Source organism: Aedes aegypti, chromosome 1 (genome assembly GCF_002204515.2).
Source record: "Aedes aegypti strain LVP_AGWG chromosome 1, AaegL5.0 Primary Assembly, whole genome shotgun sequence".
NCBI classification, from domain to species: Eukaryota; Metazoa; Arthropoda; class Insecta; order Diptera; family Culicidae; genus Aedes; species Aedes aegypti.
This window is the reverse complement of record NC_035107.1, coordinates 288,653,138-288,666,875: the sequence shown is the minus strand read 5'-3', so window position 1 is coordinate 288,666,875 and position 13,738 is coordinate 288,653,138. Positions and strand designations below refer to the sequence as shown.

General features: G+C 38.9%; 1 protein-coding gene and 1 long non-coding RNA gene across 2 annotated transcripts; both read right to left on the bottom strand.

The window, feature by feature from the left end:
* Nucleotides 1-5,461: 5,461 nt before the first annotated feature.
* Nucleotides 5,462-8,536, bottom strand: LOC5565590 (gastrula zinc finger protein 5-1). The gene is made up of 5 exons (XM_001649917.2): nt 8,416-8,536; nt 7,324-8,351; nt 6,932-7,259; nt 6,419-6,773; nt 5,462-6,344 (listed from the first exon to the last, which is right to left on the bottom strand). Exons 1-5 carry the CDS (start codon nt 8,424-8,426, stop codon nt 5,967-5,969), a joined length of 2,100 nt encoding a protein of 699 aa, XP_001649967.2. The 5' UTR covers nt 8,427-8,536; the 3' UTR covers nt 5,462-5,966.
* Nucleotides 8,537-12,161: 3,625 nt separating this feature from the next.
* LOC110674173 lies at nt 12,162-12,730 on the bottom strand. The gene is made up of 2 exons (XR_002498711.1): nt 12,407-12,730; nt 12,162-12,331 (listed from the first exon to the last, which is right to left on the bottom strand). It is a non-coding gene; the product is annotated as an uncharacterized LOC110674173 (long non-coding RNA).
* Between the last annotated feature and the right edge of the window lie 1,008 nt (nt 12,731-13,738).

Here is a 13,738-nt window from a genome sequence, read left to right as displayed (position 1 = left end):
AGAATTGCAGGCAGCATTATTAGGAACACGGCTGGCTAATACTATCACAAAAGAAATTAGATTAGAAATACATGAAACTGTGTATTGGTCGGATAATAGTACTGTTTTTCATGGATTAAATCGGATCCACGGAACTATAAACAATTTGTTGCTTTTCGAGTTAGTGAAATTCATGATAGTACTACCTCAAACCAATGGAGATGAATTGTTAGTGAAAACAATCCCGCAGATGAAGCTACTAAGGTGATTAAAAGGGAATCCATTTGGTTAGATGGACCAAGTTTTCTAAATCAGCTCGAAGAAACTTGGCCTAAAATGAACGGTTCATTGAGAACAACTGAAGAATTGAGACATGTTAATCTCATAATGAATGCAAAAATACCTGAATTTGAAGGTATTTAAATTAACTGGTGTTCAAACTGGTTACGTTTGAAAAGGTCAGTTTGTATGGCCAAGAAATTCATTGAAAGATTACGCACAACAAAGTGTAGATTACCCATTGATTTATCTTTATGTAAAAGTGATTTTGACTAGGCGGAAATAATTTTCATAAAAAAGCTCAACTTGTTTGGTAACGCGAGCAATACATTAGGGGCTGTCCATTAATAATGTAAGGGTTTATGGGGGGAGGGGGGGTTTGAGATTTCTTACGCGCCATACAATTTATTTTTAATTTTCATACAAAAAATCTTACCATGGGGGGAGGGGGGGGTTGAAAAACCCCGAAAATTGTCTTACGTAATTAATGGATCGCCCCTTTGGAAGTAGCCTTTGATGCAAGTACCGTAATCCGGGGTATCATTGATCAGCGGGGTAACATTGATCGGAATGACTCATCTCGTAAAAAGTTCGTATCATAATTTATTGATGAAATATTTCCATATTACGAATGGTGTTTCTCTTTCTCATATTCATAAGCTAATGTAATTGAGGATTTTTGCGAAAATTGCGTTTACATTATGCGTAAATTTTTTAACTTTTTGAAACAATGATTTCAATGAGTAAGGATGACACTACTGAAGATTCATGCCTCACATAAGTTCAGCAAACGATATGATCAAGGAAAATGCGGTTCTTACTAAAAATGGCATTGCCGAAAACGATTCCGTTGTCAAAACTTTCATAAGTATGCTCAATTAGGCAACATTAACGAATTACTGTAAAAAATATAGAATTCCCTTAGGAAATTGCCTACCTTTAGGCGTATTCCGTTGTTCGAATTGTTTTTAATTTTAAAATAACTCAAAAAGTAAATGACTTGTAAGCGTTTGGCCTTCATATTTGGCTTCGGGGGCCTTGATTTAAGTAAGTAACGATATTTTCAATATTACCGAACGTTGTTTACATAGGTGATCAATGTTACCCCATATCAGCTAAATCAGAAAATCACATAAAACATTTTTTTAAACATGCTTAAATCTTTCAAAAAATAAAATGTAGTATATAGTCACGAGCTATGAGTAGCAGTACTTGTTTTAAAAATATAAAATTTGTAATGTTTGCATTTTCAAACGAAATATTTAAGAAATATGCAAAAATAATAATCAATGTTACCCCGGATTACGGTACTGATTCTTTCTTTCTTTGTCTAATGAATTTTCAACACTTACGCGGAAGAATTGCTGAATTGTATAGTGACAACGGTACAAATTTCATTGGTGCTAATAACGAGCTTAAGAAAATAAAACAAAGGTTGGCGACTAAAGGAATCGATTGGCATTTTAATCCTCCTTTGTCACAACATTTTGGAGGAGCTTGGGAAGTAATGGTTAGAGAAACGAAAAGTTTGATGAAATTCTTTCAGGGTACATATCGTAAACATACGCTTAGAGCCACGTTCAACGAGATTGCATTTATTATTAACTGCAGGCCATTAACACATATTGCTTTAGATTCTGAGGAGGAAGAACCATTAACTCCGAATCATTTTATTTTAGGATGTTCAGGTAAAGCCGAGCTATCTTTTAATGATGTTAGTCAAGCTGAAGCTTTGAAGCAACAATGGAAAAAGGCACAAAACTTGACATCTCACTTTTGGCAACGTTGGAATATTTACCAACCCAAGTTAAAAGAACAAAGTGGCAGAAACTTCAGAAAACCATTGAAGTCGGTGACGTTGTAGTAATGGCGGATGAAAATCGAAAAGGTTTCCATGAAAATGGTATAATAACAGAGGTAAGACCGGGGAAAGATGGCCAAGTAAGATCAGCAGTTGTTAAAACTAATAAAGGTATTTTTATTAGACCTACTGTTAATATGGCGATTTTAGATGTTAAGAAGAGCATCAGCGAAATTCAAGAGGAGCGCCACAATATTGCGAACAATAATTCAAGTAAAAAAAATGCTAACAAGGTTTCACGGTTTGGAATATGTATGTCCGTATTATTGACTATGTTATACATTAATGCGGTGAATGGATTACAAATTAATCCTATTCAGGAGGATGGAATAATATTTGATCATATCGGAAGTTGTTTGATAAAACGAGGCATTTGGAGAACACGGATTACCAGTAACGTTGTTCCATCAGATGATATTTTTCAAATAAATCGTATGCATAGAAATTTAAATGAAGCCTTAAAGTTTATCGGTAATAAAACAAATGATAAATCAATGGAAAACCTAATTTTATCAATTGAGCGACAATGCGATAATGTTCTTCAAGAGGTTAAGATCTTGCACAGAGAAAGAAGAAGTGGTGGAATTCTTGGTTTCTTGAAAAAAATATTATTTGGCGGTAATGACATGGAAGAGGAGTTACAAAATGTCCGAGCACATGAAGAACAAAAGCTTCATGAATTATCTGAAATTACTAAAGCAATTCTCGCATACTCTGAGATAACGCCCTAAAAGCCATTGGTAACCATGTGTGTAGCTCGTTGTTTCTGAGCAAGTGAACGAATAAACATCCAAACCAACTTCACTGGTAGGTAGATAATGATCCTTTCTTCACCATAGAGTTGTTAAACAACGTGTAAATCCATTCAAATGCTCAGAAACAATGAGCTGCATACAGGGTTACCAATGGCTTTTAAGGCGAGATCATAAGTTATGCGAGAATTGATGTCAAAGCAGAAAGGATGGGTAACGAATTTAACAATCGGATTTATAAAACTTTGAAGGGCATACAAGAGAAGATGTCAAATGGTTATTCCGTTTTATCTGATCCACAAGCTATAAAATTTGAAACAAAAATGGAGAATGGAACGATGAATATTTTCATGAACTCGATAATCGTGAATAGAGACAATTTTGAGCTTTTTAACGTGATTCCGGTACCCAATATAGATAACCATGATTGATATAAAAGAATCAGTAATTGCTATCAATCATTTAGAAGAATTCTTTTATTCTAAAGCGAATATGAAGAGTTTCAATAGATCTCAATTTATGATTGATCAACCGGTAGTAACGAGGAATGCTGATTGTGTAGCTGCTGCAATTCTTCATAAAAAACTTAAAATTAAATGTCCATCGAAACGATTTGATAAATTGGATACGCGGTTGTTTTCTTTGAATGAGCAAAACGTTATTTTACATACTATGTACTATACTAGCAATTAGCGTTGGGCAAATTTATCCAGAACATCGATGTTACTCAATCGATTCACATTTGATCCACAGACAAACAGACGTAACACTTAGAACAAATCCTGATCAAAGTCATAGTCACGATGACATGTACGCCCAATGCTAAAATCGGTGTGTTTGGCCGATGGACCAACAGATGGCGGTAGTGTGTAAACAGGTCCGTCCCACTCGGGCTCAGATTGGGTAACACTTCTAGTACTGCATTTGGTCCCTCGGTAGTGCAAAAGGTACCCAAGTTTGACAGATCGCAGTACACTTTGAACGGCATTCTAGATTACCTTATGAGCCATAAAATTTTGGGCAACTTCAAGGGACATGGGGGTCTTTAATTTGTCTTTGGTGTAAACGCGAACAAAAACGATGCGAGCGCTGCGGGTGGTGGATTGGCCACCTACCATATTTTTGAATCGGCCGTTAAAAAGGTGGTCGATGGACATCGGTGAGAGTGTGACGTCTGTTTGTCTGTGTTTGAACTGCCGAATCGATTCACCGATTTAATCGAATCCTTTGAATCGATGTTTTCGAATCGATTCGAATCGGATGAAAATTTACATTTATGAAGCTTGGAATGAGATCAACTGCATTTGCATTCGATTTCAACATCTTTCAATCAAACCAGTTTCGAAAATCAATCGCACAAATTTACTACTGCAAGATTAATTCAAAATATGATTTATTTTCCACAAACTCATTAAAAAATATTTAGGGATAACAACAAAATGAATCGAATCAAAGAATCAAATGAAGAGAATCGATTCACTCGATTTTAGGTGCTCCAAACATCGATTCAAAAAATCGATTAATCGGAAAGCAAACATCGATTCAAAATCACCCAACGCTACTAGCAATGCGAAAGATATAATTATTCATTGTGATAATGTTATTGCGGCGCTTATATTAAATCCACATCCAGCGGCGTCAAACGTCAAAATTCAAGTAGGCTTGGATTTTTTCGTTCTTCAAGGACGCAAATGTTTCAAATTTGCTAAATCTGAAACATTTGGTGATTTTCATTATCATTGCGACGGTATATCGACATTTTCAGATAATCGCATTACGTGGATTTATCTTGCAGAGCACAATATCATCTCCCCTCCATATAAAATTGCGAAAGTAATTTTGAAACCGGACTGCTTCATTAGAACAGAACAGTTAATTTATTATGCAAGAATGTTTGGCGGGACAAGAAGTGCACATACATTTTTTAAAACCAACGATTCAATTACCTTATGAAATAGATTATTCATTAAATAACACAACAAACGGAACAACGGTAGTAAAGAAGCTTAAAAATCCGTATGAAAAGGAAGTTATGGTGTTCACGGATATTCCAATTAAGACAGAAACAGCTCATATTGCCATGATAGGAACAAGATCAATTATAACAATTATCATTACTGTCGGAATTATAATTTTTTATATGTACAAAAATAAAAAAAACGAAATGATAATCAAGTTGAATCAGGAATAGAGACTCTAACTATCGCTCCAACAAACACTCAGAGACGTAGACATCCGCAAGTTTCCCTTAGGTGCACCACTAATGGTACACTTGCCCTATTTCGTTTTAGTAGAATTAATGCACAGGCCTATCCTTGCTGTCTCCCTCTTCAGAGGGCTTCCTAACTAGTCGACATCGTACGCAAAGCTAAGGAGCATGTATGTGACCGTGTGAACTGCGTCTCCTTGTTTCGTTTCGTTTAACGTCACAATAGAAAGTAACACTTCATCTGCAATCCGAACACTTGATTTCGGCCCATCTAGCGTTGCATTTATCCTCCCTGGATCGATGAGTCTGTCCATCTATATGAGATCACGTTTGTTTCCGAAGCTTGGGTGATATTATCAAGTTAGGCGCTGACAAGTCGGCTACTACTGAATACGCGTTTGTATTTCATATCATTGGCTAGTGCCCCGTTATACATATATATTACAATCCGTACAGTAAATGTAGAATAATATGAGCCCGAAGAAATTTATCGCTTTTTCAAGAGTTCTAACTTATGTATTAGACGAATAAATTTGAAATTGCAAACGAAGTAGTAATGAATTGGGTAGATAACTACTTGGGCAACTCTACAATTCATTTGTTCACGTTATCTGAAAAACGGTCATTAGTATCATTTTTATCAAAAGTTCTATCTTCATGATACGTCTCTCTATCTGTGAAAGTGTTCATGAAAGTAAATAAACCAGAATCTTTTAACCAGCTTGAATCCCAGTTGCATTAGAGCTCAACACTCAACCGTCTTCATCGTGATATTTCTTTTGTAATCACGTATGTTCTAGTTAAATTATATGACCAATCGATTAAATAAACCCAAATTTCCAGTGCTGGAAAAAATAGTACTCAGACATAGATATCAGCATACGATTTACAAAGCTTCCTCGGTGGTCGTCATCGTCGGTTCGCAGAGCGATATATCTTCCTCCTCCTCCGCGTCCTCGGCTTCGTTCTCGCCCTCGATGCCATCCAGCCCGATCGATTCATCCTGTTCGGCTTCGATCCCGTCCAGCCCAATCGACTCGTCCTGTTCGTTTTCGTTGGGTAAATTTGGAATGTAGAACTTGCTCCTCGGATTGTAGTGTTTCAGTCTGTGCTTTCGCAGCATGGCCGGGCATATGAAAGCTGTGGAGCAAAGGTCACACACGTGCGATCGCTTACTGTAGTGCAGTCGTCTGTGAACGCGCAAGTTGACGTTCTGGGTGAACGTTTTCCCACAAACGTCGCAGACGAACGATTCCACGTGGGTCTGAAATGGATAACAGTGATGAATTAATCGAAGCACCATAATACCAACCACTGCATTAGAAGGTCCAAACATACCTGCATGTGTTGTTCCAAGTTGTATGTGTTGTTGAATATGCGGCTGCACTTGGTGCACTTGATAGCCGTCGGCAGCTGGTGTTGGATCTCGTGATTGACCAACTGGACGGCATCTTTGAACATTTTCGGACACTGCCGACACATGATTGCTTCTTCCATGTCCACCTCGTGGGTCTCTTTGACGTGTTTGATCAACTCCAGATAGGAAGGATACTCGCCTTGGCAGAAGCGACACGTACACGCTCCCAAATCCTTCGGTATCACGCATTTGCGTTGATGCTTGTTCAGTCCTCCCTTCTTGATGAACGACAATCCGCAGTGACAGACGCATGGTTTTTGCCCGGTGTGGAGATGTCTGAAAGCATTAAAAGGGAAATTAATCATCCAAATGCTTCTACACTAGGGTTTCCCAAAATACCCCATTTGTTCAAGCCCGTTATCAGTTGAACTTTTTATGAAATTGTGAAACTTTAGGACACCCTATTCCTCACCCTTTCGATCCCCAAACATTACCTGTGCTGAACCAGGCGTATCACGTCCTTGAAAGCTTTGTCGCACGTTTCGCATTTGTACGGAGCGAAATCCGAGTGACTTCTCTCGTGCAGCGTCAAGGCCGAGCACTTGCTGAACGATTTGCCGCACGTTTTGCACACGTAAACCTTCTCCAGCGTGTGCTCGTTGACATGTCGCCGAAGGGAAGCCACCAGGGAGTAGTTCTTGTCGCAGTACTCACACTGGTAGCGCTTCAACCCGTCCTTGATGATGATCTTCACATTGAGCCTCTTGCTCTCGATTTCGGCTCGCGCTTTGGCCTCCTCCAAGTCCTCGTCGTTGACGTGCCCTAGAACAAAAAGAATAAGGGACAAATTATACCTAATAAACGAATTAAAAAACCCGTATCAGACCTTTTTCATGTTCCCGACACCCGGCATGGGAATGGAACCGGGCCGCACAGAATCGACACTCGATGATTCCCCCGAGCATTTCTTCGTGCAGCTGCATGTGTCTGTTCATCATACGGACCGAATGCATCCCGGACTGGTCGTCACACTGCGTACAATTGAATGGCAACATGTCCACATGGTTGCACAGATGATCGTTCAATTCTTCCTTGGTCAGGTGCTCCCTCTTGCAGACATAGCAAAAATGTTGCTTCCTGTGGATGCGCTTCTCCGGAGGCATACTTGCTTCGTGCATCTTTTCGTGGCGTTCCTTATTGTACAAAGTGGCAAACTTTGTCGGGCAGTAGTGGCACACAAAGCGCTTGATAACGTGCTGCCTGATGGGAGGATCCCCCGGATATTTCTTCCGTTTGTTGTAGCATATTTTCTTCGCCCTCTTTTTCCGGGGGACCGGATCCGGATCATTCACACCGGAGCTATCCGACGAGTCGTCGTCATCGTCGTTATCTTCTTTCTTTTTCTTGCTTTTCTTTTGAGGAACGTAGGGGTCATCCACCCCGGAACTATCCGAATCAGAATCATCGTCGCGTTTCGACTCTCTAGTCTTTTTATCTTTCCCCTTTGTTTCATCATCATCGCTAACGGAATCATCGGAACTGGACTCTTGTGGTTTATAATCGCTATCCCCGGAATCAGCACTCCCTTCTTCCTCTTCTGCTTTTACAACTTTTTTGACCGCCTTAACTCTTTTCCTGCTGGTACTTGGCTTAACGTTTCCACTTCCATCCAACTCATCCGGCTCCTCCTTTATGATCACATCCAAAATGCTGAAATCCGGATTGAGCGCCAAGGGAATGTCCTCCGGCTGCTCATCGTCGCTCGGTGGTTCCTGCTTGACGTCCACCTCTTCCGGATCCATGGCCAGACTGGCCGGAACTTTTCCATCGGCGGTTTTGCCATCAACTTCTTCGCCATTTTCCGATTTAATTATGTAGATCTGTTCGATCCCGTTTGTTTCGGGCCTGACTTGCCTGCAAACGGGTTTTACACGAATTAGCTTGGTTATGAATCAACAAATTTCAAGAATATACGAACCTGCACAACATTTTGAGGATTTTTGATAAAAATCGATAATATTTTCGCGATTTTTGCTACTTAAAAATAGTAAACAAAAATAATCCGAACTCCGAAACTTTGACAAGCAATAACATTGGGCGATCATCCGATACTCAGTCCGACAACTTCACGATTACACACCCTTGTAAATTTCTACTCATCTACTCAATTTCTTGTTCTTCCGACTTTTTTTCTCAGCTTCACACTTAAATATTAGGTCGTATGAATAAACTGAGCAAAAGCTTTTACTTTACTCAAATCCATCTGTCAAACCAATTTCTTGAGCATTTACTCAAGTTGGTATGATAAAACTGAGCATTTGAGCATTTACTTTTCGAACATCCAAATTCGTATGAATAAAGAAGTAAAACCTGAGTAGATGCTCAGAAAATTCTGAGTCACCTACTGACCATGCTCAGTTGAAATTTTAAAGTACACTGAAATGAATTTTATTGTAGAAACTACTGAATCCATGGTAAAATTAAGAACTGCACCAACGATTTTCAACCGACTATATTAATCTGTTAACTCTACCAAAACATAGTCAACATCACTACACAAGAAAATTTCTTCTGTTGATTTAACCAGAGTTGTAGTATTTTTGACTAGAAACATTCTTGATTTGAGAAGTTTAGCATTATACTTTTGACCACACTGTGTTGTATGGTGGGTGTCACGGATTGAAATACAATGCTTTGTAGTGGATGCTACTATGGACATAGTCAAATTTACTGCACTGCTCAGTGATTTTCACCAGATTATAGTAAACTTAACAGATTTTTGTAGTCGGTTGAAAATCGTTGGTGCAGTTCTTAATTCTACCATGGATTCGGTAGATTATACAACAAAATTTGTTTGCGTGTATGAAAATCAAATTAAAAATTGTAAGAAGGTGCATGTAATCGGCGGTCGTTGCGGACGTGGACAGAATTCAGTTAGTCGGATTTCATAAAGCAAGGCACTACGACAGATAGCTGTGCAGCTACAAAATGTGAATCGATCTGTGTTAAATCTTTGGCTCCGGTGTTATTTACCATGCCAGCATTTGACTGTTGACCGAAATTCGTACTGGCTAGAACAGTCTGCTTCACGCTTTGTGAATTGCATAGCTGGTACCAACAGAACTTATGATCAGCTTAGGGACTGTACATTCATTACGTAAGATAATTTTGGAGGGATGTTGACCCTCCTGTGCCCATGGTTATATATTTTGTATGAAATTTAAAAATTATTCTTATGGTCTGTAAGAAATCTCAAACCTCCCTTCCCTCATAAAACCCCCTCCCGTATTTAATGGACTGCAAATTAGGAACTTAAATAGTGTTGATTGGCGCAGTAAATTCTGCAAGCCGGCTATGTACGAATGAACCCGAAAGAAAATCATCGTTTATAGGATTAGAAATACCCATTTGGATTTCGACAAACTCGGCATTTATAATCAAAGCAAGACTTGGAATCGACGCTGAGACAACACTGACCACAATACGTTTATTTCGCGAGAAAGTAACACTTCTTATACTAATAAAATCAAAATTTCTTCAGAGATTCTTTCAAGTATTTCTCTGAAAAGTTCAATAAAATCTTTGTGTTTCTTTTAGAAATTATTTCGAGTTTACTTTTAGATACTTTTATGGGAATTAATCCCCAGTTTTCATTTTTTCGCTCCAAGAACCAATCCAATCCAAGCCAAGCAATCCGCCAAGAATTCCTTTATTCTTTATTAGTATCTCTAAAAAAATGTACAGGATCCCCATTAGGCTGTACCTTATTTTTCGAAAATGCTATAAGTTCGTCATTGTAAACAGGTAAAAATTTGAAGTCCGTACGTGGACGCTAAGTAGTCCCCCAACGGCCCTGAAAGTATTAGGCGTAGATGACCACGTGCGCAAAATCGAGCTCGCTGCTGTAGTGCACGCAGCTTGAGTACGAAAAGCCACCAGTAACAAATTGTCAGCATAGAATTTTGTTTTCTTTGGGATGGTTCAAATATTACGTAACGAAAAATTTGCCAATTTTAGACTCCCTTCCTTCCACATGTAACAGCTTTTGTATTGAAAATTTTAATTTTTTGTGTGGACCGTAGCACTACGGAAGACCCCCTCCCTTCCCCTGTTACGTTACGTAATATTTGAACGATCCCTTTGTAGTTCTAAATTTTATGTAAGCGTGCAGTGTTATGAAGATATCCACATTGTAAAGTTTGTTTAACTTCAAATTCTATGCTGATTATCGATTTGTTACTAGTGGCTTTTCGTACTCATGTTGCGTACACTAGAACAGCGAGCTGGATTTGGGGCACGGGGGTCATATACACCTAATGCCTTCAGGGTCGTTGGGGGATCACTTAGCGTCCACGTATGGACTTCAAATTTTTACCTGATTTTTTTCTTACCAAAACGAGCACTTTACAATGCCAAACATATTACATTTCACATTTTCGAAAAATAAGGGACGGCCTAATCCCCATACTTTATTTTTTTTCTCTAAAAATTCCTGGAAAGTTTCATTAGAATTTTTTTTAGAAATCCATCTACAATCACTCCAGCCATTTTCCAATTGTTCTATGAATATCCCCACGGTCATGGAATTACAACATTTCTTGGAATTCTAGGGATTCCTACTACACTACAATTCCTGCAGATATCTTTCGATGAATAATTCAGAAAATCTAGAAGGAAATATTTAAGTTTTATAGGTCATAGGCCAAGGCCCCAATTTTTTTGTATCCACGACTCACTCAGTCATCAACAGTATTCTTCGCGATCCATCTATGTAAAATTGTAAAAAATTAAAAGTTTTGTATTTCGTGGTCTTTCATTGAGGTTCATTCACAAATTTCATAGCGTTGAAAGGATGGGTATCATATGATGTTACAGCTCATATAAAATTTGTAGAATATTCATACAAAAAGCGTTACGAGTGTGATTCAAGATGTGATTATTCCGCTACCCACTAAAGACTGGCCCAGGACCTCCTGGGGGTCGCGACCCACAGTTTGGGAAGCTTTGCCATGGGTAATTATTGGAAGATTTTCACGAAGCAACTTTAGAAGACTCCCCAAAAATTTCTAAAGTAGATCCTGAGAATATTCATAGAGAAATTAGACAAATATCTATATGAAAAAAATCGAAATTTTTAAAAAAATATTTGGAGAAATTTTTTATCTCTTGTAGACGTAGTTTTAAAGTAGTTTGTATAAAATTATTTGAAAGAATTCTTGTAACAATATTTGAAATAGTTTTTAGGGAATGTATTTTTCAGAATTCTTGTTGTGCCTTCTAACTTTTCTGTAAACTCTAGAAGCATACATGAATAAATCTTCGGAGGAATTTGTGCGAATTCTTGTAGAAGTGTTAGGAATCTCTAGAGGGATCTTTGAAAGGTTCTCGGACTAATTTTTCGGAGAATGCCCTAGTAAATTTATTTTGAGATAGTTAGCAGTAGAGTTGGCAGGCTCTTGATATTTTCGACAGTCGAACTTTGGAAATTCTTCGATAACTTGGCTACCAACATGGCTATTTGGGGAAGTTTTCAAAAAATAGGCATTCGACTAAGTAGCATAGTTTATTTATTTTGTCCATGACAGAGGGTGGCCGTAGGATTTCACACCAACAGCATATCCGTTTGAGCAATAACTTGTCCTATGGCTTCTCCTTTACTGGTTGCTAATCCGGTCGTATGTGGCGTGTTGATCTCAGTTTATTCTGTTTTTCCTTTGTGGCTTGGTGACTTGAGCGTGAATTAATTTTGCAGAACGAAATCTAGCGTCTTTGTTTTAAAGTTGAGGTGGTAGCTGTTGAAGTTGTTGGCGGTTTGGATTCTGATGCTGTCCGACCCCGTAGCGGACTCAGATCGAGGTTTTCATTTGGTGAAACTCAGGTTTGTACTTGAGCACCTGAGGGATAAAAATAATCAATTTTTTACCGATGCGGACGGCACAGAATTATTTCAGAGTCTTTCACTTACTCACCTATTTCCGGCAGACGTGATGCTAGTTAGCTGTGTTCAATGACTTTGATCGAACTTGCTCGGGGTTGGTTGTACTAGCTCGTATTTTTTGTCAACAAATAACTGTCAAAGCTACTTCGAGCAACTCCAAGCTGCTTTCTCAATGAACGCTCTTTTTCGCTTCGAAATAAAACAATTCCATTTTTTCATGAAAAACTGTCACTCTCCGCACTAATTTACCGGAATTCCACGTGAAAAAAAAATTCGCGCACTTAACAATCCGTATCGCTTCGGAATTTTGCTTTTTTTCTCAATGTTTACGTTTTTAAACGTCAAAAACACGAGCTACTGCGAGCTGGTTAAACTAGCTCGGACTCTAGCTTCCAACCTGTTTCGAGCGACTCGGAGTTGGTTGGACTCGGCTCAATGAACACAAACCCGAGCGACTCGAAGTAGGTTGGAGTGGCTCAATGAACACCAAAAGCTGACTCGCAAGTGGTTGCAACCAAGTTCGAGCAGCTCGTTGAACACAGCTGTTGTTGAGTTTCACCCTTGTGTGTCCCTCCATCAGCAAGCGGCAACAATCTACAAAAACGGGTAAAACCCGATATGGGACTTCTATTTGCAGTTTCCACCGTTGGTCCCGAGACGCTGGACTACTTTTAGCAACTTGCAAAAATCGGATGACCAAAACAAAAACATCATTTTGACAGAGTAAATGCTATGTTCGAATTTCGAACTTACTCTGAGTAAAGTATCGTTTTATTCATACGGTTTCGAGTAAATGCTCAGAGACTTTACTTTTCTTAATTCGGGTTGAGCATGAGCAAGTACTCGGTTTTATTCATACGACCTATTGTATATCCACTTGAATGTTGGATTATCCCGGCTATTTAGAAGACTGTTCGAAACAGTCGTTGAAAATCGAGGGGAATCTCAATGTATTCCATCCAGATGAAACAATGTTGCGAATGTTGTAGAAACACATAATTAGGTTAACTATACATGTGGGACGATTGGCATACCCCCCGGCGAAGAGAGAAGGAAAATCAGTTTTTATAAGTGCTATCGACCGATGCACACGCATCTCCGCGTCAGTGAAATTTGGAAATAAAATAAAGTTCTTTTACGTTTTTCTCAACCACTCCTTTCCCTCTTTTCTACATGGGGGCTCGTCCGGGAAGGAGTTATCGAGAAATTGTCCGGTCGAAACGTGAAATTCGCGAAAAAGTACGCTTCTAATTCGATTCGGTGAAAACGCGGAGTGAATCCAAAATGGCGGAGCAAGTGGACGAATTGTGCAAAATTTTTACCAAAGCCGGAATCGAGCGAGAGTGCGAGAAACGTGGCCTAT

What these genes read in the sequence shown, in the direction of transcription:
- LOC5565590 (XM_001649917.2), bottom strand. An exon ending in GTGTCGGGAACATGAAAAAG is followed by an intron (nt 7,260 to 7,323) that starts GTCTGATACGGG and finishes TTTTTGTTCTAG; the next exon opens with GGCACGTCAACGACGAGGAC. An exon ending in ACTTGGAACAACACATGCAG is followed by an intron (nt 6,345 to 6,418) that starts GTATGTTTGGAC and finishes TATCCATTTCAG; the next exon opens with ACCCACGTGGAATCGTTCGT.